The following is a 24,065-nucleotide window of genomic DNA, read 5'->3' as shown; positions in this document are numbered from 1 at the left end:
TAGCGCGTGGGGAACCAACTCAAGAAATATTTACATTAATCTTTTTATTTCTAAAATAGAAATTATAGATACTTTTCTTTTATATACTTAAGCATATTTTGCATAACTGTACAACAAAGCCCAAAACGCATCGTTTTATTCAATCCCTTCTTTCGTTCTTGTTTCTTTTTCTTCATCGTTCTGTGCCTCCTCATATTTTTTTATACCTATAATAAAATAAAAAAACACCGAATATTTATTTTATTTTTCAAAAATAGACTCATATCACTGCACAAAACCTTCTTTCTTGATTCTATAATCGCATTGTAGCGCGTGAATATCACTCACCCGTTCTTCACAAATTCGAATTGCACACTCTATCTTTGAAATTCCAATCCATAAACCCAACCATATCGCTGTTTACACTTCTGAAAACTCAATCCTATCCATGGCACTTGTATGTATAATAATAATGTTCTTTAATTTTAGAAATTTGATTATTTTTTGTTTTTATTTGAATTTTCATTGATTGCTGTTGTTTTTTTTGTTTTGAAGCATGTGTTTGATTTTGATTTATTGGTTTGTATTATTGGAAATTTCACTGTGTGTTATGGTTATGGTTATAGTTAGTTAATTTGGTTGTGGAATTTGGAATATTGAATTTAGGGTTATGATTTTTGAATGTTTGCAGATGAATGTGTGATGGATTCTCAGGGTTTCAGTTTTGCAGAGGAGAGTTTTGAAGTGTTATTGGAAACTGCTTCTCTGCTTCAATCTTTCATTCATTGATGAGGTTTTTATTTTTTTGTTTAATTAGTTATTACTATATGTTCTTTGAATTTGAATTTAACAATGTTTTAATGTTTTACATGATTTGAGAATCTGAGTATATTTTTTATTTTATCAATGCATTAGTAGTATATTACAATTTACATGTAATGATGCAGATATTTTGTGTGAGCCATTTTTGGAATGTGAATGCAGGACTGAGTGGTTAACATTGTTCTTTGTTGCTTAATTGCTTATTATGTTTGGTGATGTTTTTTCTTGATCGTTTATTTTGATGGTCTATTTCAAATATATCATGGTGTTTTAAGAGAGACACTGAATATGTTTTCTTTTCGGAGATATTTTGGAATAGATTAGATTAGATGGGGCAATATGCAGCTGGGTGATATTTGCGTTGTTTAATATGAATAGTTGAAGGATTTACTAGTGTACTATAGTTTGAGGTTCTACGTTATTTGGAAAAGTTAGGTTTTATTGGGCTGTCGTATTAGGTCATGCTCAATGGAATTTCCTAGTATTTAAGAATCGGTTCTTAACTATTAAAAAAGTAACCGAGGTAACTCATAAGACTTGTTTTAAAGAAATAGTATAAAGATGTGAGATAATTATGGGAGCTATTTTAAGTTCTTGAAAGATTTGCATAGTTGGAGGGAAAAGTTGCTAATTTTTTTGAAACTGATGTGATATATTGGAAGCTTAAAAAGAAGGTGCTTGGTGGTTCATCTCATTGGAAGTTAGGGTCTGTTTGGTAAAAATAAGCTATAAGCTAGCTGATAGCTGAAAACCTAGCTTATAGTTGATAGCTGAAAAACTAGCTAATTGAAATTAAAGTGTTTGGTAAAATTAGCTTTTGAAGTGGTTAATAAATATAAAATGACATAATTGATAGTGGGTAGTTATTAAATTAAAGGGTAAAAATGGAATAAAGTGTAAAAAGCTATAAGCTATAAGCTCAAACGCTACTTGAAATAGCATCTGGAAAAAAGCTATAAGCTACTAAAAAAAGCTTGTTACCAAACACCTCTAATTTTTTGAAACAAGCTTATAAGCTCATAGAATAAGCTATAAGCTAGCTTATTTGTGTTACCAAACACACCCTTAATAGTGATTAGTGAATTTTGATACCTTAATCATATTATTGAGTTACTTATGTCTTGGACTTGAAGAGATGACAGAGGATTACTGAATCATGTATCCCATAGAACCTGTGATGCTTATACTAGGTGGTAATGGTATGGTATAAAGAAAACAAAATGATGGACAAAAAGAAAAGTTGAGCTGCAATTTAACTGAAAGTGCAGACTTTCGAAAGCGGGCATATTTTTATAGACGAATCATATACTTATTCTGAAGGACTTTTTGGTGATTTTAGGGGTAAATATGAAAAGAAGGGGGAGGGGGGGATGTTGTTTTGTTTCTGTCTTTTTTGATTCATGCTTATTTCATTAATGTCATTGCATTCACCAAAAGTCCAAACTCAACAGGGGGATATTCAATAGGCATGAATTTTACCCAGGTTTTTGATACGGTTTCTGAAATATAGTTGTGCTTTGGGGATAGATCTTAAATACCCATTCCTTGACAAAAAGACCTGGTGTGACTTGATTCAAAAAATGAATGGGTCTTTTTTAATTGTTTTAAATTTTTTTTGACTCTTGTGTTATGTTCTACTTAGTGTTGGTTTGGGCCGAGTGTTATCAGTGAAGGTCCAATAATAAATTAAATAAAGAATGATAAATTAATTTCAACTATTCCCTAACTATATTGAATAAATTAAGGGTCATGCTAACGAGTGCCCCTGGGGCACTTATTAAGCATACAAAAAAAGGAAATCAAAGAAAAAATTAATGTCGACAAGACAACTTTTTTCATTTTTAAGGTATTGAATGCACAAGTTTCAAGGTGAAATTTCCTTATTAATATGCTTAACAAGTGTTGTGCACTTGTTAACATTTCCCATAAATTAAATAGGGAAATACTTTATGTTACGAAGGCCGTATCCATGAAAAATGCGAATAACACTATGTTGACAGTGTTTTCCGCTAAATAACATTTTTTATTGTTTTTTATTAAAAAATAATACTCGTGATAGTCATGTACTGTGTATGTCGTGAGTTTTGTTTTTTGTGATGTCGTGGTAAATAGCATGGCTCAATTAAATATAGTCTTTACAAAATCAATCAGTAAAATATTTCTTAACTTCAAATAAATGTTTTTTATTTCCTTATGTCAACTATATTTAAATGGCAAAAGGGTTAATTTAGTTTATATAATGTGCTTTTGCAAGCTTATAATCCTGCCTGCGTTTTACAATTGTAGCTTACAATCCTGCATTTTCGATCATAGCATACAATCCTGTGTTCTTCGATCGTAGCTTATAGTCTTGTGTTTTTCGATCGTGCAACGCCGTCGCAATCCTAGGTAATCATTTTGGTAGATTCTTATGATCGTTGTTACGATCAATCATCATACGGTTTACAATCTATTTACCCTCCTCCCCCGATCCTTGGCAAAATTTTGATCTTGACATCATTGAATAAAAGCCTTGCTTTCCTTTGAAAGATTATTTTTTATTTTTATAATTATTACTATGTTGTTATTTATCTTTAGGATAAACAGCTGGGGTTTTTAAATCTAAGCAGCTAGGGTTTTTAAATGCTCATCAGTCACATCTCTCTGTCAATTGATTAATTTTAGGATAAATTAAAATTTGTGGAGTGGGTTGGGGCGAGTGCGATGGGAATGGGATGGAAAAGTGGTAATTATCATCTTGTTTTTCTGTTGTCGTTGGAATCATGATAAACAAAAAAGTCAAAAATAAAATTGCTTTTGTTTTATATGGTATGGTATCCTCTCTTGATAAATGAATTCAAGGTCAGAGTATTGGCTATTTGTTGGTTGTTTCTTCTCTGTCTAATAATTTATGCAATAATTACTTTTTTATTTTACTATCACTATTTTGTAAACTATCGGGTGCCATTTTGAGATCGTTGCCTTACATGTTCCTCTGATGTTTTGTAGGGTTTTGACTTTTTGTGAATCTTTATCTAACCTTGTAAATTTCGTTGCTGTCATTTCATCTGACACTTACAATTGAATCTTGAACTTGAAATTTTGATTTTGTGTCATAAGTCACAACTGTAAGGTTAACATAATGAAATAAATAAGGTTAGAATATTGGCTATTTGCTGGTTGTTTGTTTGCTGTCTAATCATTTATTCAATAATAATTACATTTTTATTTTACTATCACTATTTTGTAAACTATAGGGCGCTGTTTTGAGATTGGTGCTTTACATGTTCCTCTGATGTTTTGTAGGGATATGGCTTTGCAGAAGTATGCTCCTTCTGGCGATGCACCTACTGTTAATCTGAAACATTTGAGTTTCTCTAGTAAGGTCCCTGAGAAAACTCAGTCTGATGTGGCAAATCAGAATCATGAGATGGATGTGGATGTTGACCTTGGGGAAGTTTATTTTCTCATTATGCACTTCCTTTCTGGCGGGCCATGTCAAAAAACTTATTTACAGTTTAAGAATGAGCTTCTGGAGAATCAACTATTGCCTAGAAGATATCATGCTTGGTATTCAAGGAGTGGGGCATGCAGTGGTGTTATACAAGATGATGGTCAATCATTCCCTTTAGGTTACAATAAGTTGGTGGAGAGGTATTTGCAATGCTTTACTTTAGTATGTGCCGCCTGTGCTGTGTTTTCCCCTTAGCCTCCATCTATTGATGATTGTGTTTTTACCTTGTTAAGGTCTTGAAAGTTCATCAGCACAGATCCATTTTCTAATTCATTTTTATCACCTTTTTTCTAGTTGTGTTAACAGTATGGTTGTTTGACTTCTAGTTACGGGCTGCAAGTAGTGAACAAATGAGGATGCAACTATTTTTATGTATTGTTTTCCATTGTGATATTTTCATTGATGTCGTCATTTACTATTATATAGGTATCCTCATATTGAAAAGGATCACTTGGTAAAGCTTTTGAAGCAATTGTTATTAAACAAAGCCTCCTTGTCACCAGGCTTGAGTACTGGAAATGCTCCAAATGCAGCTGATGTACCCACTCTTCTGGGAACGGGATCATTTTCACTTCTGAGCTGTACGTGTAATTTATATATGCTTTAATTACATTTACTATGACTTTGAACTCTTTGCGCTGTCCTTATTACTTTGCTTTTAATTAAATTACCTTTGCCTTTCTCTAACTGTAATTATTGTATTTTTTTCTCTACTATAGATGACAGGGAGAAAGTGAATGAAGAAGTCAAACCGCCACCTCCTTATATGCGCTGGCCTCATATGAAAGCAAATCAGGTTCACGGGCTTGGTTTGAGGGAAATCGGGGGCGGTTTTCCAAGACATCACCGTGCACCATCTATACGTGCTGCATGCTATGCCATTGCAAAACCTTCTACTATGGTGCAGAAGATGCAAAATATCAAGAGAGTTAGAGGACACCGTAATGCTGTTTATTGTGGTAGGCTATTCTGTATAATACCAGAAAGTACTTAACTTTTGTATAATTTTGGTTCACCTTGTTTACTTGTTTATCTTCAATGGTTATAGTAGACAATTATTGGGCTGGGGCCTATTACTTCTTACATTAAACATATTATTAGCTTTATTACATCCTTATTCCTCCTGTATCCTATTTTATTTTTGCAAAAACCTCAGAGGTTAAAATCCCCGCTGTCTCTGCCTACAACAAATTTGTAGTTTTCCTGTGCATAACAGAGAACGTGGATCATATTTTACCCACGTCCATTAGGTCTGGTTAGCTAAAGTGTCCTTGCTTTTGTTTCAATTATATTCCATAAGTGCTTTTTTTAATAATCATGAATTGTCCACTTCCTCTGTTTTGAAAAGTCAATTACTGTACTTTTCCAAGATAACATAAATTCATGTTGCGAGCATTATTTCCCTTGCCGTTTTTCTTGAAATTTTCTGTGTTTTTGAAGTTTGGCTGTTTATTAGTGTCATGCAATGCAACTGAGTTTATTTTATACTACAGCTATATTAGATCGGTCTGGAAGATATGTTATTACTGGTTCAGATGACCGACTTGTTAAAATTTGGTCAATGGAAACTGCATATAGTTTGGCCAGTTGCCGTGGACACGATGTGAGTGTTTTCTTTTGTACTTCAACATGTTTTGTCCTATTCGTATAGATTTGCATTGCTTTCATATTTGCTGACCATTAGATTGAATTATATTATATACTATATTTGATAGGGTGACATTACTGACTTGGCTGTGAGCTCAAACAATGCTGCAGTTGCTTCCTCATCAAATGACTGCATTATTCGAGTTGTAAGCTATCATGTGACGAAGTCAGCAATTTTTTTTTTTTTTGTATTTTGTCTCCCTTCTATCTGGAATTTTTGGAACTTATATTTGACAATTTGGTTTTCATAGTGGCGCTTGCCAGATGGCTTACCAATATCAGTTTTGCGGGGGCATTCTGGAGCTGTTACAGCCATAGCCTTTAGTCCCCGGCCTAATGCTGTTTACCAGCTTTTATCGTAAGTCTGTTGTTTATTTATGAAAGCAAAGGAGTTTATAATTGTCTTCTAGTTGGTTTTTGCAAAAAAAAAAAAAAGAGTCCTATACTTGCCACTGTGGATGCATGTCGAATCCGCAATTGCAAATTATGCCATAGGTGTATCCCCAATTGGTAATCACGACCATCATCTAAATATATATAGTTTACTGGATTTAACATGTGAGCTTTCTCAAACTGAGAGATTGGCTAATATGCATTCTCTATGTCATCCAGATATTATTGCATGCAGTTATGTTTGTATCGAACTCTTGATAATTAATTCTTCTGATTTTCTGTTAAATTTATGAATGAGTGAAATAAGCTTGTCTATTGGGCTTAGGCCCTCCTTAATATAAAAAAAAAAGAAGAAAGAAAATACTTCCAATGTTGTTAAACAGCCGCTGTAGTGGCGCTATAGGCCTATAGCGCTACTGCATAGTGGAATTTTAACAATCCTCTATTTTCCGCTATCCGCAATTGACAACACTGGTTACTTCAATTATTTTGTGAGAGATAATCTGTGAAAGTTGGATTGGTGCATAAATTCATTAAGTGGCCATTTGCTTTCTTCTATTGTTGATTTCTTGAACCGATGCTATGCTGCATGATTATGGCACTAAGAAAATATCCCTTATTGATGGATTTTTGACGCAATAGGTTTTGCGTGCATTTAACCTTTTAAAGTGGTTTATGTAGATCTCCCTTTTGCTTACACATTAACCTAACTTTTATTTTTTATTTTTTATGCAGTTCCTCTGACGATGGAACTTGTAGGATATGGGATGCAAGAAATACCCAGTCAAGTCCAAGATTATATATTCCAAAGCCTTCTGATTCTGTTGGTCAGTTGACTCTTTTGGTAGCTATAATTGTGATACTTCTTGGTGAAACGAACTAACTTGGTATAACATATTGGCTTCAGGAAGGAGCAGCGGCCCATCCTCAAATACAATGCCACAAAGTCATCAAATTTTTTGCTGTGCATATAATGCTAATGGAACTGTCTTCGTCACTGGTAGCTCTGATAATCTTGCCAGGGTATATATATAGTGTTTCTTCATAGTTATATAGATGCATTAGTATAATTATTTAAAGCAAATGTAGGTTCTATAAATAGCCATCTATTTTTAATTTTAGTTATTTCCTCTTTCTTTTGATCTTCTGGTGTGCTTGTGAATTGTGTTGATCTGATGAAAAAATAACCTCTCAAGAGATTGAATATGGATTACTCTTCTCCAAAGTCCAAAGCAAGATCAACTGTCATCTCTGTTCAAGCCTTTTTTAGGAAATCAATGTCCATATTCAATTACTTCAACCATTTGTTGTTTAGTACTTGTTGATATCTGGTGTCTTCATCATTTAATGGGTGTCTCCTGTCAGTTAGTGACAACCTTCTAGGCTCTAACCATTTTCTGACCACCCTGTATGGTTAATGACCATATTTTTGTTTGGTTATCAAATGCAAACAATACCCTTTATCAGTTATCAGCTATTAGATACTTTATGGACCCTAAAACTCTCTCTGTGAACCGTTTCTGAGATTTTAGAACCTTTTCAACATATAAGACTGTCCAGATGTAATGAGACATATTTGCTAGCTTCTAAATCAAAGTTATCAATAGCATGGCAGGGTAACAATTTGATATATTATATATGTTGCTAAAAAAAATATTTAATATATATAAAACAAATTTATATCCTGCAATAGCATTTTTGGGGTCGGTGGTGACACTATTCTGAGATTGATAGCTACGATCTAAATGCATCTTTGGCTACGCTTATTAAATAGGTTTTAGAAAAACTTGATCAAAATGTTTAGAGAAGATATTTTTTCGTTTGAGGTTAATATAATGAAACCAAACATGCGCGAAATTTGTTCAAATGGATTTCTTGCATCACAATCTTCAGAGCTAACTAAAAAGGTTTTGCAGGTCTGGAATGCTTGTAAAGTTAATACGGAAGATGCTGACCAACCAAATCATGAGATAGATGTACTATCTGGTCATGAAAATGATGTAAACTATGTGCAATTTAGGTTAGTATTTTCAGCACGATTTAATAATAGATAAATTTTTTGCATGCTTATGTTTTCAATACCTTTTTTTGCAGTGGATGTGCTGCAGCATCTCGATTTTCCACAACAGAAACTTGGAAGGAGGATAATATTCCCAAATTTAAGAATTCCTGGTGTGTGAAGTAGCATCTGGAATGATCTAATTTCCTAGCATGCTCCTCCTTTCCTTTGCTTCTCAGGAAACATGTCATATACATTGTTCTCAACACTTCTGCTATCTGATATATCTAAATGGCTATATTTCCAGGTTGAATCATGACAACATTGTTACCTGCTCTCGTGATGGTAGTGCCATTATATGGATTCCAAAATCACGCAGGTCACATGTAAGTCTGTCAAATATATTCTCCTTCTACAGACGCTTTTAACTCCATTACCCCCCAAAAAAAAGGGAGAGTTGGTTTGTTCAATTTGCATAATATTAATTTGGTTATTTAATTGATTCTATTTAGGGGAAAATTGGTCGCTGGACTCGGGCATATCATCTCAGAGTTCCACCTCCACCTATGCCTCCACAACCTCAGAGAGGTGGTCCACGCCAGAGAATTCTACCAACTCCACGTGGTGTAAATATGATTGTTTGGAGCCTAGACAACCGCTTTGTCCTTGCAGCCATTATGGGTAATTTGGCTGTTTTCTCCGTCTTGATTCCCTCCTTTTCTTCATTGTGTGTCTTGAGATGAGATGGTGAATACTGTATACATTAAGCAGAAGTCCTTCTGCGGTTATTCAACTCCTACACTGAAATTCCCAACCAAATCAGAAGTCACTTGAGACTTGACTCATTCTCCCTCTTCCCTATTCATTTCATGTATTATCTGTTGTAATTTACTGTCTACTAGACTGTTGCTAAACTTTCCTATTATCTATTTATTCCCACCTCTGTTGTTACGGTCAACTAGGCAGTTACTGTTATTACCAATTCATATGGTTCTAATCTTCTGCTTCGTTAGTCTTCCGCATTGGATGAGTTATGCTGGAAATATGTTTATAAGTGGTGGACATTCCTCACCTTACAATCCAGTTTTGCAAGGGTTGAGTTAGACCCAATCCAATTTTAAGAGTTCCCACACAAGAATGTGCAATATCCTGAAGTGGGTCCTTCTATCACTCACTGAGCCTGCCAAATGTGCATCAGTAATTCAGTATAAGACTCTAGAGTCAAGCTCCCACCTCTTTTAAACAAGATAAAGCATTGTATTTGTACATTGATTTTTATGAACTGCATTTGTCATCATGCCACTCCTGTACATGCGACATGATAATGCAGTGGCCATTTTATTCTTGTTTTACAATTTTGAAGCCAATAGTTATTATTTATCGGATCACAACTTGCAGATTGCAGAATCTGTGTTTGGAATGCTTCTGATGGCAGCTTAGTGCACTCATTGACTGGGCATACTGAATCTGTAAGTGTTTAATTTCTTGATTTAGACATATCTCCCATTCTCCATACTCTTCGACCATTTTACTGTCTTTTTGCAAATATAATAATGTATGTGGTGTGACTCCCACTATTTGACATTTTTTAACGAACTGGACACCTGATGCTTAATGTTGTGTTTATTGCTTTTTTGTTTCAAACACTTGTATCAGAACATACAATTCTATTTGATTAATCTTTGAGGGAATTGGTTTTTTTGTTTTATGATCTCAATATGATGTCCGTTGAAAATATATTATGACCTATGTATTTATTGTATCATTTCATATCATGTAAATAGAGATAGTATCTCCTATATTTATATTTTGTATTTATTATCTTGGGCCTATATAAAATCGACTCTGCTGTGCAGTTCAAACACACAATTTCACTACATTTTCCCTCTTTCAAAAATGTCTATCGTTATATATTTTCGAGAATTCATATACAAATAAAATCTTTTGCATCATGAGGATGCTCGGCACTTTCTTTATTCTAATAAATACACACTATAATTAATTCTCCAGTGTATGTATAATCATAGTATGTTGAGGATAAAAAAACTCAAGTAATTGATGGATTACATTCCTGGTTTATTCTCAAGATTTTGAAAAGTAGAGAGCACTTACTTTAGGGATATAATAAAAACCATTAATGTCTATTCACCATACAGCATCACCTTTTCGGATAGCTAGTTCGTTACATAATGTCTAGGACCAAGTGGTTTAGAGTTTGATTCTTAATACCCCCACTTTTCTAATAAATTATCTGAATTTCAGCACCCGATAACTAGGCTATTTGCATTATCTCCACAGCCTAAGGGACTGTGTGAGAGAGCATGCTAGAGATATATAAAACCATTCATATATTTACCTAATAGCTTCTTAAGCTTTTGGGCTAGTTGGTTGTGTCAGATAATCGATTATCCCAAAAGCTTAAGCTGTTAGGATAAAGCCACATCAATGGTTTTATATTATTTCTAACACGCCCCCTCACGCAAGAGCCCACTTGGACTTGAAGCATGGATAATGCATAGGCCCACCTACCATATGCTTAAATTCCACATTTTAATTAGAAAGTGAGGGGAGCGGGGATCGAACTCTAGACCACTTAGTACTTTTTTGCTGTGAAGGAAAAATTTTATTGAAGTGATTTTATATCCTCACCTTACAAGCCGGTTTTGTAGGGTTGAGTTAGGCCCAATACCCGATTTTAAGAATACCCATTAGATTACTTTGCCTGCTCTTGATTGGCCATGCTCATCACTTTACTGTTGCTTAGTTGCTGGCTTTCTTTCTGATTATACGCTAATTTATTCTCTCGGTTTAATTTAAGTGTTGAAGGGAAAAAAACGTGTAATTTTGATGGTTCATTTTTCTCCAATTTTTTTTAGTTTTAACGTTTTTTTTTTCTGCTCACTTTAGACATATGTTCTGGATGTTCATCCTTTTAATCCGCGGATAGCAATGAGTGCTGGATATGATGGAAGAACTATTGTATGGGATGTGAGTCTCCAGTTTCTTTTATCTCACTTATTTGTAGGCATTGGCATTCCTCTTTTAGATGATTTTCATGTCTTTTATGATTTCAGATATGGGAAGGTGTGCCTATCAGGATATATGAGATATCACGTTTCAAGTTGGTGGATGGAAAATTTTCTCCGTAAGTACAAAATGAATGTGCTAGCTCAGAAATTTATTTGCATCAAGTTGGTTGTGTGTATATTTTCCTGAAGTTATTCTCATTATCTCGTATCATTGTTATAAAATAAAATAATATCTCATAATACTAATATCTTAATATGATGCTAGAATATCACGGTTTAGCTCCTACAATAAGTTTTCAAACATCTCTTATTATTTTTCTGTTTTTATTTATTTGTTTTCCTATTTATTTAAGATCGAGTCTATGTATCCCATACATAGGGATTTGTGTTTATTCTTTTGTATCATCTCATATCAATAATATTGAAGTGTTATTATTTCCTCTCCTCCTTATATCTAAAATCTCACAACTTCAACATGATATCTAGAGCACAGTTCGGTCCCCCGTGATCTGTCCTGTCACTACTCAGCTACTCAGTCCTGAAAAGTTTGAGAATGTAATAATAGTTTCATCTTTTCTGGCATGGTCTCCTCCTTTTTACGGCTGCTGTCTCTTCCAGCTACCATCTCTGCTTCTGCAGCCACTCTTTCCAGTGCCATTCTGGAAAATGACACCGCCGTTGTGACCGCCTCCTCAAGACCGGCCAAACCCTAGAATATCACCTACAACAGGTGCTGAACGCATTCTCACACATGGTAAATAGCAGCTCCGGCGATCCCTACATCCACCTCGTCGACGTTGTGTGTGTCGGCATGGCTGGGCAATCTTCCTGCCGACCTTTTGATGCTGCAGTCGCCGTCTTGTCAGTTCTAGGTCTGGTCTTAATTTTCTGCTTCAGCCCACGGGCATCTATGTTCCAGTGTTAGCAGCTCCTCATCGCTCCTGTATTGCGCACATTTTTCCTCTCCTTTGACCTATCGTGCTTCCTGTTGTTACAACCTCAATTTAGTGCTCCTTTTTGTCATTGCAACTTTGTCTTCTTCACATTTTCTGAGTGCTTTGTCTTTGCTTCCCCTTATCAGTGCTTTCTAGACGTAACTTGTCTGCTTCTGCGATGCACTGGCCTTGTCTTCGTCTCAGATGTATTGGCCTCGTTTTCGTGTCAGATGCATTGGCCTCGTCTTCGTCCTAGATGCAGTGGTCTGACCCCATTTTTGTCTAGATGATCTAGCCTCAGCTGTCATCGCAGATGCACTGGCCCATCTTCGTCCCAGACGAACTGGCCTCACCTTTGTCACAGAAACAATTCTCAGACTTATTTTCAAGTTAAAAATTTGGGTTTCCATACTATTGGTTTGAAGCCTCCAAATGCGGTTTGAGAAGACCAGATATCGCTTTGTTCGATTTCTTTCCATGAATTTCTCTTATGTTGATGATCATTCCAGCTATCTGGTCAGGCCATCTTTATTGCAATTCTCTCCAACTTAACTTGTATCCCTAAGTTGCCTTTCCATCCTTTTTATTTATTTGCAGAGTAATACATTGTTTTGTAGCAAAGCTCTAGCTAGAGGAGGACTGTTGGGAAATAAAATAATATATCTGAATATCTTGATAGTATGCTAGAATATCTTGGTTTATCTCCTGGGATCAGTTTTCAATCTTAGCATATCTTAAATTATCTCCTAGGATCACTTATTGAGAATATATATCGACCGAGGCAACGGCCTGAGGTGCATTCTTCTCACAAGTTTTTAACCTTCTATCTTCTTCTAGCATCACCATGACACTTGTTTTATTTTGTTTGTGTTGCGTTTTGATCACAAAACAATATGCGAGATTTGTGTTGGGACTTAAGTGTTTCACCTATATTGTTTTGCTCGTTCCGTGTCTCAACATGCATCAAATGCACCATATTTGGGTTTAATGTTGTTCTCTAGTAAAATTTACTTGGTGAAGACATCATGATTAGCTTGAAGAAAACATTTTTTTATTCTTACGCTTTGTGATTTCGGTAATAAGCGCATGGAATATAGCTATTTTATGTGGACTTTTTGATTTATGATGTGCTGTGAATTCATGTGCACACTGCATTATGACATAGGGATGGGACATCAATTATACTATCTGATGATGTTGGTCAACTATATATATTAAACACTGGTCAAGGTGAATCCCAGAAAGATGCCAAATATGATCAGGTAGATACAACATTAAGTATTAACTGTTGTGTTTCCCTCTTTCATTTCCTACTGTTTTGGTACTAATTTTGTCTGCAAATCTGACAGTTCTTTCTTGGTGATTATCGGCCTCTCATTCAAGACACACATGGTAATGTACTTGACCAGGTTAGTTGATTGCTCACTTGCTTCCCTTTATTTTCATTTATGATGCTCTTAGAACATCTTTTTTTTGCTTGTTGGTACGGGGGAAATGGGAGTGAGGCTTTTCTATTGACATTTCTATATTTTTCTTTTTAGCCCAAGGGTAAAATTTTGCACCAGAATACTCCTGGCCAAAACTGGCTTTTCAATGCCTTTAATAAAATAAGTATTTTGGTACTTCAACTTCCACATGTAGTAAGAAGTGTAAAAATAAGAAAAGGAATATCAATACAAAAAATCCTAATGTTGACATGTAGTGAAATATTTAATTCACTCTAGCACATTAACTGATGCAATTTGTCGCAAACCATCCACTGCTTCTGTATTAGATTTTTTAGTTACACAAATTTCAATCGCAAAGAATGAAACCTGTTTTTAAAAAAATGTCTTTCTTTGATGTTTTGAGTTTTTATTTAGAATGCCTGTTTAACTTTCAATCTTATATCATATGTTTTCCTAATTTAAATAATATTAAATGAGTCAGGAAACTCAGATGATTCCTTATCGACGTAATATGCAAGATTTGCTTTGTGATTCAGGTCAGTTTCGCTTCTTGTTTCTAATCTTTACATCCTCACACACACATAATATTAACATATTGTTTCTCCCCACATTTATTCATAAGTTGTTTGTTGTATGCTGTCAAACTTCAGCAATGATACCATACCCAGAACCTTATCAGAGTGAATTTCAGCGTAGACGACTTGGAGCTTTCGGCCAGGAATGGCGCCCGTCATCGCTAAAGTTTGCTGTTGGCCCTGATTTCAGTCTGGACCCAGAGTATCATATGGTTCCATTGGCTGACTTGGACATGCTTATAGAACCACCACCAGAGTTTATAGATGTTATGGATTGGGAGCCAGAAATTGATGTGTTTGCTAATGATACCGATTCAGAATATAATTTAACTGATGATAGTTCTTCCCGGGGTGAGAAAGGATGTTCAAGCTCCAATGCCTCTGGTGATCCTAGTTGCAGCACAGATAACAGTGACAATGAGGACATTCACATGGATTCCATTCGTAGATCGAAGAGGAAAAAACAGAAGACTGGAGTAAGTACACAAATAGGAAATATACAGTGAATACTTGTTATGTTTGAAATAAATATAAATTATTCCCATTTTATTTTCTGCAGATTGATATTACGACTTCTTCTGGGAGACGTGTTAAAAGGAGGAATTTGGATGAGTGTGATGGCAATGTTCACAGTAGTAGCCGAAGTAGGAAGGGTAAAGGTGGACAAAAATCATCACGGAGGAAATCTTCTAAATCAAAATCTTCCAGACCTCAAAGAGCTGCTGCACGCAATGCTCTGAATCTATTCTCAAAAATTACAGGTGGACCAATTGAAGAAGAAGAAGAAGAAGAAGATAGTTTGGTTGGTGATTCTTCAGATAGTGACTCAACATTGCAAGAGTCTAATATAGACAGTGAAGAATCTGGTAGAGCTTCCCAAAATGACCAACGGAATAATTCCAAGGGAAAGGAAGTGTTACTGTATGAATCAGAGGACACAAAATCTCATGAATTGACCGAGAGTCGTGTAAACAGAAGGAGGTTGGTCCTCAAATTGCCAATTCGGGGTTCATCTAAACCCGCACATGAGTTTGAGAACCAGGCTGGGTTGGTTGGCTCATCGTCAAAAACTGCTCAAGAATCCCATGATTTTAATGGGAACAACAGACCAAGTTCTACAGAGCAAGGATATCGTTTTGGCAATGGAAGTTACTCTTCAATTGAAAGAAAAGATCAAGTAAATGTAGACTTACTAGAGAAAATTAGATGGGGGGAGGTTAGGGCTCGTTCATCTAAACCTCTCAGAGTGAGAGAAGCTGTGCAACAAGTTGCAAATCCCAACTCTTTGAAATGTCCTAACCATCTCAATGAAAATGAAAATGTCAGTACTGGGCAAGAGAAAGAGGACAAGGACTTCACTAGTACATCCACCCCTGCTTTAGAAATCCAAAATGATGATAAGGTAGATAGTTTGACAGAAATAAATGAAAATTGTGCTGGTACTACCTCTCAGCCATTTAATACTACTGGGAATGGTGAACCAGTCGCAGCTTCCAGCAATTACAGGGATCAAGATGAATCACTAGTTTCTGCAGGCATGACTCCGCAGGATACTATTCTTGTATCTGTCGGCCATAGTGGTGTTGACCAACTACCTGAACCAAATATTGGTTTTCCTTCTGTTTCAACAAAGCTGAGGTCTAAAAGGGGTACGAGGAATCCTGAAAGTCCATGTAAGCATGAAACAAAATCATCAGTGCTAAAGAATATTGCATCTAGCTGCAATGCTGATAATAATTTGAACAATGAAGAGCATTTGGTTGTGGTTAAGGATGAGAACAATACTAGACTAACATCTAATCAGAGAGAAAATGATTCTCAAGAAGTTGATGCTCAGGTTAAACAAGTTACTACTTCACATGATTCACTAGAACCACATTCAAATAGAGATAAAATGTTCAAAGCTGTTTATAGAAGATCAAGATCACATAGGGCTGTGGCTAATTTAGCTGATGGTAGTGGCATGGGAGAATCCACTTCAAATGGGAGCAACAGTAATCTTAATGTGGCAGTGGACAGTAATGGCACAAATGAAGCTCTTCATACCAATGGTTCCCTAGAGTTGGAACTAGGTACTCGTGTCCCAAATAATGAGCAGAGTAATCTTAGAGTGCAACAAAGAAATGGATCTTGTATGGTTAGAATTCCTCAGAATGTTTCCCCAAATAAAGGAAAGCTCACAGAAGAAAGGGGTTCTAATTCAAATTTGACTGTTGGTTTGAGGTCCACTAGGAATCGGAGGTCTACTTATAATATCCGTGATACTAGTCCTGTAAATAGAAGGAAATCACTACAATCAACTTTGAAGGGATCCTGGTTGCTGTTATCCACACATGAGGAAGGATGTAGATATATTCCTCAACAGGGAGATGAAGTGGTGTATTTAAGACAGGTTAGTTATGATAGACTACAAGTTACACATTTTGTTTCCTTATAGCATTTTTATAATTTTTGCATGTCACGTCTTTTCTGTTTTTTAATTTTTATTTTGAAGTTTGCCTTTGAAAATGTCACTTTTTCAGGGACACCAGGAATATATAGATTATAGCCATAAAAGAGAATCGGGGCCTTGGGTGTCACTTAAGGGACATCTAAGAGCTGTAGAATATTGTAGAGTTCAAAGCCTCGAGTATTCTCATGTTCCAGGGTCGGGTGATAGCTGCTGCAAAATGACCCTCCAGTTTGTAGATTCAAATTCAAGTGTTGTTGGCAAAACTTTTAAATTAACCCTACCTGAAGTGACCAGTTTCCCTGATTTTCTTGTTGAAAGAACTAGATTTGATGCTGCTATCCAAAGAAATTGGACACGCAGGGATAAATGCAGGGTTTGGTGGAAGAATGAGGATAATTCCTCTGGTAATTGGTGGGAGGGTCGAATTCAGTTTGTGAAAGCCAAATCTTCTGAATTTCCAGACAGTCCATGGGAGAGATATAGTGTTCGGTACAAGAGTGACCTCTCTGATGAACATTTGCATAGTCCTTGGGAGCTTTTTGACGCTGATACTCAATGGGAACAGCCACATATTGATGATCACGCAAGAAATAAACTGCTATCTGCTCTCGCCAAATTACAGCAGTCAGGCAACACCCTTCAGGTATCTGTCTAAAATCCATAGCATACGGTTGTCCTTTTCTTTTGCAGGTGAATGTAAATATTGACTTCTATGTTACTGATATCCAGGACCGTTATGGACTGCATGAACTGACGAAAATTTCAAATAAGTCAAAATTTACGAACAGGTATTCAATCCATCCTTTTTGAAGCAGAACTATGTAAATGTATCTATATTTTGCCTTAAATATTTCTGGTAAATTCGCAGATTTCCTGTTCCTCTGTCTATTGAATTGATGGAATCAAGGTTGGAGAATAATTACTACCGAAGTTTGGAGGCACTGAAGCACGATGCCTCAATTCTACTGTCCAATGCCACCTCGTTTTTTGAAAAGGATGCCGAGATGACTACCAAAATTAAACGCCTATCAGACTGGTTCACTCGGACATTATCATCTTTATAGCTCTTTGCTTCCTTAGGACATGGGCCATAAAAAGATTAAGGCAGCCCAAGCTGCTATTTTTCCCCCCATAATTTTATTTTTCTGTAGATAGATTCTTTATGTACTTTTTGGATTAGTTTTTTTATCTTGTTTAGTGAATTAGATTCTGAGGTTAGAGATAGCAATATCGGGATAAAGTAGCATTTTTGCTGTGGAAAATTCTGCAGCTTCATTATTTGTACAGGGCACCTTATTGATAGCAAATGCGAAATTCACATTCAGAATTTCTTTTGCTATTATCTTCTGGTTAGGGTAGTTTATACCAATGCTTTTTATTCTTGAGCTATAATTCTGAATAGAATATGCTTTTGGTTTCAACATTTTTTTTTAAATAAAACTTCAAGTGAAAAATTGGTTTATAACTTATTAAAATTATTTAATATTTCATTATTTTGCAGCTACAACTTTTTTGGATCATAAAATGTTAAAATGCTTATTTTGATTAGTTTTTCATAAAAATCATTTTCAAGAACTGTCCTTGTGTACTTTTTATTATTATATGAAATTTTTTAACAATGAATATTTAAGTTGTTGATCGTCAAAATTATTCTTTTAATTTATAACATAAGTTTCAAATAGCTTTTACAAAGTAAAAATGAGCTCATGTCACTATGCCGCGGGGGTTGTAGAAAATGTGTATATGGATTTGGTAGGGTTGGTTTGTGGGGATTTTTTTTTATTCTTTCCGTCTCAAAATAATTGACAAAAATGTATAAATGAAATGTTTTTAAAATGCAAGGACTAAAATTCAAATGACTCATAAGTGTAGGGACATTTTACATATTTAACCCAAAAAAAATAATAAAATTCAATGAGTACCTGTATCATGTATTGATGTATTCACTTTTATTACAAATCTAAAGTGAAAAATATTAAGCCACTTGTATAGTGGTGAGGGATTTGGGTTGTTATAGGTTCTGTGTTCGATTCCCAGCTCATTGTAAACCAAAAAAAATTGAAAAAAATTGAATTGAAAATGTCAATTACTATTTTCTTTTTTTGAAGAAAAAAAAATGACAATTAGTACTCCATCCGTTATAAATTACTTGATTTTTTAGAAAATTTTACTTTTTTCAAATTACTTGTCTTTTTGATAATTTATGTTATATTTTGTCTATTATACTCTCCTTATTTTAAATCTTTTTATTGTAATTTTTTTACTAAACTTCTTTGTATAATTTGTTTAAAAAAAATTGATACATAACATATTAAATTTATTGTTAAGAGAAAGTGTGTGCAAAAAAAAATGGTGAATTAAAATAAAGGTATAATAGGAAAATAAGGTGCAAAAATACACTTTCTTACTTTTTTGTTTGTTTTCCTAAAAAATCAAGTAATTTGAAACGGAAGAAGTATTAATTAGAGGGTAAGATTGAAAAAGTAATTAATATTGTATTAAAAATTAAAATAAATCGATTTATTTTGAGACAACTTTTTTCCTATGCAAAAATGTCTATTTTGAGACAACTATTTTCTTATGCAAAAATGTCAATTATTTTGAAACAGATAGTACAAAAAAATCTCACTCGTAATGTGTGTAATACATAACAATGAATAGAGCCCTACAAAAAATATGTCAAGTATATTCTCTCTAAGAACATCAAACTCAATTTCAATTTCTAATACAATTCAAATTATCAAGAGCCCCTTCTGATTTTGTCTATTTCTTTCATTTTGAAAATATAAATATAATATTACACTGCATCCAAATATCCGCTCTAATACACCTTAAATTACCCCCAAAACTCTGATGAAAACTTGAAAAAAGATAAAAGAGAGAAAATGGAGATCCATTCAACAATACTATGAAGATTTTAGTTGGTAGAATTTGTCCATCAATCAAACTAACACAGGGATTTGTTCATCAATCATTTGATCAACAACTATATTTAAAACAGGTAGCACACGTGCCGTGTTTTCATATTAACTACAAAATTCTCTCTTCTATCTTAAGAGTGCACTACAAAATGTGTTAGATTTCCCCAACAGTTAAACCTTGATTTGAGCAGGCTAGAATCTCAGTCTCTCCAACGGTGTCCACAGTTTGGATTGCAGCAAACAAAGAAAAGAGTCATTCCCTCTTCCCCTCTTGCAGTTGCCTGCATACATAAAAAATATTCCGATGATCCATACGTAATTAAAAATAAGGTTCATGATCAACATGTTGTTTGACATTTGCCAAAAATGCATTCAAAAGTTTTCACAGATACTTCTTTCGTCTACACAACATATCGGCATTACTTTTGGTGTGTAGATAGAAATGTATGTAGTATATAAAGGTTAGAGTGTAGAGATGTCATTGAGGAACTTGGCCAGTGTTTAGTGTTCTTATAACAAACTAATTTGGCTTCTTTTTTCGGGTGAAGAAATAATTTAGCATTTAATAAGAAAAGAACAAATAATGACAGTACTGCATGTCAAGAATATTTTGCCACTAGAAAGAAAATAACATAATTTTATGCATTGCAACAATCTGCCTAGAACTGTGAACACTGCAATGATGGAAACCGCAGCTTCCGGATAGGCAAAGCTGAACAAGAGTCAAAATTGTTCAAACTTTATCTTCATTCTAATATTAAGGTAGCAGGCCGATACTCCAGTAATGAATGTCATCGCACCAAAACAAGATAAAGAATATATAAAGGTTTTCAAGCTTGTGCGATCTATACAACAACTCATGTGCCACCTAGCATATGCAATTGCACGAGTCATTACACTATAACCCTACACAGTTCATCTCAGGATTTGATAACTATAACCCTACAAAGCTTGTGCGATCATCACATTTTTCACACTATCAAATTGTCAAGACTCAAACACATGCTATGATCTATAACTTTCAGACTGGGGATTGAGTTAGAAACATTTCATATTTTCATTGCTTATTCCTAAGCATGAAAATGCTTTACTTCAATACAAACACTTTTTTTTTCTTGCCTTCCTTCTACACAACTCACTTCTTCACAAACTAAGGGAGCAAAAGCTGACCGATGAGTACTAATGCTAAACAAAGTCTTACATCCACAAAATATATAAACTCACTCAATAGTCATGATTGTCATTCAAATCCCTATGACTCTAGCACTCTAATTCAAAAACAAAATCAAGATTGCAACCTCTCTTACCTTTAATCATCTGAATACCAAAAATACAAAATGAAAATAAAAGTAACTCTTTGAGTGCCATAGAATGGCGACTTTACCTGGAAAAACACAGCTTCACCATGGCTGCATTGACCACAGCGAACAGCCTTGGTGCGAGGAAGAGTTGGATCCGCAGCTACATCCTGCAACACTTGAGTGCGCTCAGCAACAGAGTGATGAATTTCATTTCTGTACACACAGAAGTTATCAGCAGCCTCCTGAAAAACAACAACACAACCAGTAAACAACTAATCAAACAAGCATATACCATCTAAGTTAATCACATTATTACAAGAAAATGGTCGTCCCTCTCAACACCAACTTCAAAACAAAGACCAATTTCACTCATGTTTGGCTACACCCTAATTCCATAAGATAATCCCTTTTTCATTCCAAAAGCTCTACCACTAAGCTATCCAAAAGGGGGAAAAAGTTTTTTCCACCCAAAATAAGCTAATAATGCTGAAAAACACTTACAATAGCAAAAACATGCACAAAATTTCTATATTTCAAAAGAAACTCAAAAGAAAAAAAAATGGTTGTTTCTGTACAGCCTCTTGAACAACAACACCAGTAAACACTTAATCAAACAATCATATACCATCTAAGTTAATCGCATTAGAACAATAAAACGGTCCCTCTCAACACCAACTTCAAAACATATACAACCAACAATTCGACCCATGTTTGGCTACACCCTAATTCAATAAAATTATCCCTTTTTCCTTCATAACCCTTTAACTAAGCTACCCAAAAATAAGCAAATAATGCGGAAACGCACTTCCAATAGAAAAAAGTAATGCACAAAATTTCAATATTTCAAAAGAAACACAAAATTGTTGGGTTTTTTACAACAACCGATAAACAATTAATCAAACAAGCATATACCATCCAATTTACTCACATTTTTACAACAAAATCATCCCTCTAAACCCCACATTCAAAACAAATTTGACCCATGTTGGTCTACACCCTAATTCTACAAAATAATCCCTTTTTCCTACAAAACCCTCTATAACTAAGCTACCCAAAATGAAAAAAACTAAAAAATTCTACAAACAAGCACAAAAATTCTAAATTTCAAAACAAACTAAAAAAAACAGAAAATGTTTGGGGTTTTTTTTTCTTTCTAAAACAATAATTTGGGAATTTGAAAAGGGATATGAAAAGAAGAAGAAATAAAGAACCTGATGATCACAATTGCGGCAAGCATAGAGGAGAATCTTCTGTTCTCTGTCTTCCTTAGGGTAAAGAATGTTGTTACTGAATCAAACAAACAAAAGCTATTAATTTGTGAAGAAAAAAAGGGGTAAAAGGGAAGAAGATGAAGAAGAAAGGAACGAACCATTCACGGCAAAACTTCATGGTACTCATCTTGGAAGAAGAAGAAGAAGAAAACCTAATTCACAGTTTCTCTCTCGCTGCTGCTTACTAATACTACTTTCTCTTCTCTTCTTTTCCCTCCCACTTCTCTCTATTTTGCCTTTATTGTTTATATATTTATTTTTGTTTTATTTTATGTGCTTTAATCTCAAATTTATACCAGTGTGACTTTTTAAATATTCCTAAAGTTATGACTTATTTGAGTGTGGTGTCTTACAAATTTAGAGATGAATTTGGTGGTTTACTCTAATTTTAATGTTGATTTTACTCTCTCTCAGTGTTTTAAAAATCGGACCGGTCATCGAACCGGCAAGAGTACTGGGTCACTGGTTTATTGGTCGAACTGCATGACAAACCGAATTAAACCGAATTAAATTGGTGGAATGAACCAGTCTCTATGATAAGACTATATAGTTATTAAACCGGTTGAATCGGATAACTCAGTCTTTAAAAAAGTATAAAAAATTTGAAAATTTCATAAAAAAAATGCTATAAATTCTATAAAACAAGGACATATACCACTAATAATAATAAATAATTTTTTATATAAAGAATGTGATATATAAATAAATTATGTTTATAAGTTTTAAAAGAATAAATAATAATTGTATATCTTACCAAAGTTTTAAAAAACCGGACGTATGTCCAGATTCTCTCGGTGTTTTAAAAATCGGACCGGACCAATTGAGTCTTTAAAAACTTGGGTTCTTCTCAACGATTCATCCTAAGGTAGCACAAATTGAGTCTCATATCATGGTTAACATTGACCAATTTTCAAATATATAAAGATTATAAATAAAAATAGTACGTAGAATATAAGAAAATATTACATGAGATTTTGTATGGAATTTTAAGAGATATGAAAGCAAAATTAACAAATATTATATATATTTCTAATTAAAATCCGCTTAGGTTCATAGATTTTATCACAAGCATCATTTAAATTCTAACTCAATCAACCACATAGTTGTCATGAGAAAAAAAATTGTAAATAAGATACAAGTGATGGAAATACAAAGGCCCTTAGAGGCGATTAACAGAACGTTCCGCCTAAGCATGTTGAAATTCCTCGAACATCCCTTGACAAATGGTTGACACATTACGCCTGGTCATAGTCTAAGATCTGGACACACATCAACTTCTCCGTTCGGCCCTACACATTACGAGGTACGTCATTTTTTGAAAAACTAAGGTACGGGTAAATCCTTATAATTTTTTTAAAATATAGTTATATATATATATATATATATTTATTAAATAATAGAATTATATAGTTAAAACAAATAATTAAACATAAAAATATCACATCACACTTTAAAAGTAATTTAAATTGTTCGAAACATCAAAATGTGAAATTAAAAAGCAATTAGCTCAAAAAGAGTTAATGATTTCCCTCTTCATCATCACTAAAAAGAGCGACCTCAAGTTAGGTTCACCGCGAGGAAGACTAGTAATTTCAAGAATATCAACTATATATTAAATAAATTTCATTCATCTCTATGAATATCCCACATTTTTGTTGCGCTTTCATTATAAGTATTACTATTTCTCTTTCTCGAGAGAAGACGAAGTTTGCTATGAATAAAAACTAGATAGTTGATACTTTGTTATTGTTTTTTAGTAGTAGTTACTACTTTTATATTATAAACAAATAAAAAACTTAA

General features: G+C 34.3%; 2 protein-coding genes across 3 annotated transcripts; one reads left to right on the top strand and one right to left on the bottom strand.

Moving 5' to 3' along the window:
* Positions 1 to 86: 86 nt before the first annotated feature.
* On the top strand, positions 87 to 18,109 carry LOC123884017 (PH-interacting protein-like). Of its 2 annotated transcripts, XM_045933004.1 has the most exons (26): positions 246 to 436; positions 671 to 772; positions 3,088 to 3,189; positions 4,087 to 4,434; positions 4,721 to 4,875; positions 5,014 to 5,253; positions 5,788 to 5,897; positions 6,010 to 6,087; positions 6,193 to 6,299; positions 7,070 to 7,161; positions 7,242 to 7,357; positions 8,251 to 8,354; positions 8,429 to 8,506; positions 8,641 to 8,719; positions 8,846 to 9,014; positions 9,732 to 9,802; positions 11,241 to 11,321; positions 11,408 to 11,478; positions 13,463 to 13,559; positions 13,647 to 13,706; positions 14,227 to 14,281; positions 14,396 to 14,796; positions 14,880 to 16,712; positions 16,843 to 17,415; positions 17,502 to 17,560; positions 17,641 to 18,109. In XM_045933004.1, exons 4-26 carry the CDS (start codon positions 4,091 to 4,093, stop codon positions 17,834 to 17,836), a joined length of 5,169 nt encoding a protein of 1,722 aa, XP_045788960.1. In that variant the 5' UTR covers positions 246 to 436; positions 671 to 772; positions 3,088 to 3,189; positions 4,087 to 4,090; the 3' UTR covers positions 17,837 to 18,109. The 2 variants fall into 2 exon arrangements, with proteins under 2 accessions (XP_045788959.1, XP_045788960.1); XM_045933003.1 differs by lacking the exon at positions 3,088 to 3,189 and having other exon boundaries at positions 87 to 436.
* A 1,537-nt stretch (positions 18,110 to 19,646) lies between these two features.
* Positions 19,647 to 22,502, bottom strand: LOC123884714 (DNA-directed RNA polymerases II, IV and V subunit 9A). The gene is made up of 4 exons (XM_045933876.1): positions 22,364 to 22,502; positions 22,206 to 22,281; positions 21,078 to 21,236; positions 19,647 to 19,974 (listed from the first exon to the last, which is right to left on the bottom strand). Exons 1-4 carry the CDS (start codon positions 22,390 to 22,392, stop codon positions 19,894 to 19,896), a joined length of 345 nt encoding a protein of 114 aa, XP_045789832.1. The 5' UTR covers positions 22,393 to 22,502; the 3' UTR covers positions 19,647 to 19,893.
* Between the last annotated feature and the right edge of the window lie 1,563 nt (positions 22,503 to 24,065).

Source organism: Trifolium pratense, linkage group LG5 (assembly GCF_020283565.1).
Source record: "Trifolium pratense cultivar HEN17-A07 linkage group LG5, ARS_RC_1.1, whole genome shotgun sequence".
Classification (NCBI taxonomy): Eukaryota; Viridiplantae; Streptophyta; class Magnoliopsida; order Fabales; family Fabaceae; genus Trifolium; species Trifolium pratense.
The sequence above is the reverse complement of the archived record's forward strand: the minus strand, read 5'-3'. Positions and strand labels throughout refer to the sequence as shown.

What these genes read in the sequence shown, in the direction of transcription:
- LOC123884017 (XM_045933003.1), top strand. An exon ending in ATCATTTTCACTTCTGAGCT is followed by an intron (nt 4,876 to 5,013) that starts GTACGTGTAATT and finishes TCTCTACTATAG; the next exon opens with ATGACAGGGAGAAAGTGAAT. An exon ending in AAGTCAAAATTTACGAACAG is followed by an intron (nt 17,561 to 17,640) that starts GTATTCAATCCA and finishes GTAAATTCGCAG; the next exon opens with ATTTCCTGTTCCTCTGTCTA.
- LOC123884714 (XM_045933876.1), bottom strand. Translation starts at nt 22,392, where the DNA reads ATGAGTACCATGAAGTTTTGCCGTGAATG. An exon ending in ATGAAGTTTTGCCGTGAATG is followed by an intron (nt 22,282 to 22,363) that starts GTTCGTTCCTTT and finishes TGTTTGATTCAG; the next exon opens with TAACAACATTCTTTACCCTA. An exon ending in GCCGCAATTGTGATCATCAG is followed by an intron (nt 21,237 to 22,205) that starts GTTCTTTATTTC and finishes GTTGTTTTTCAG; the next exon opens with GAGGCTGCTGATAACTTCTG.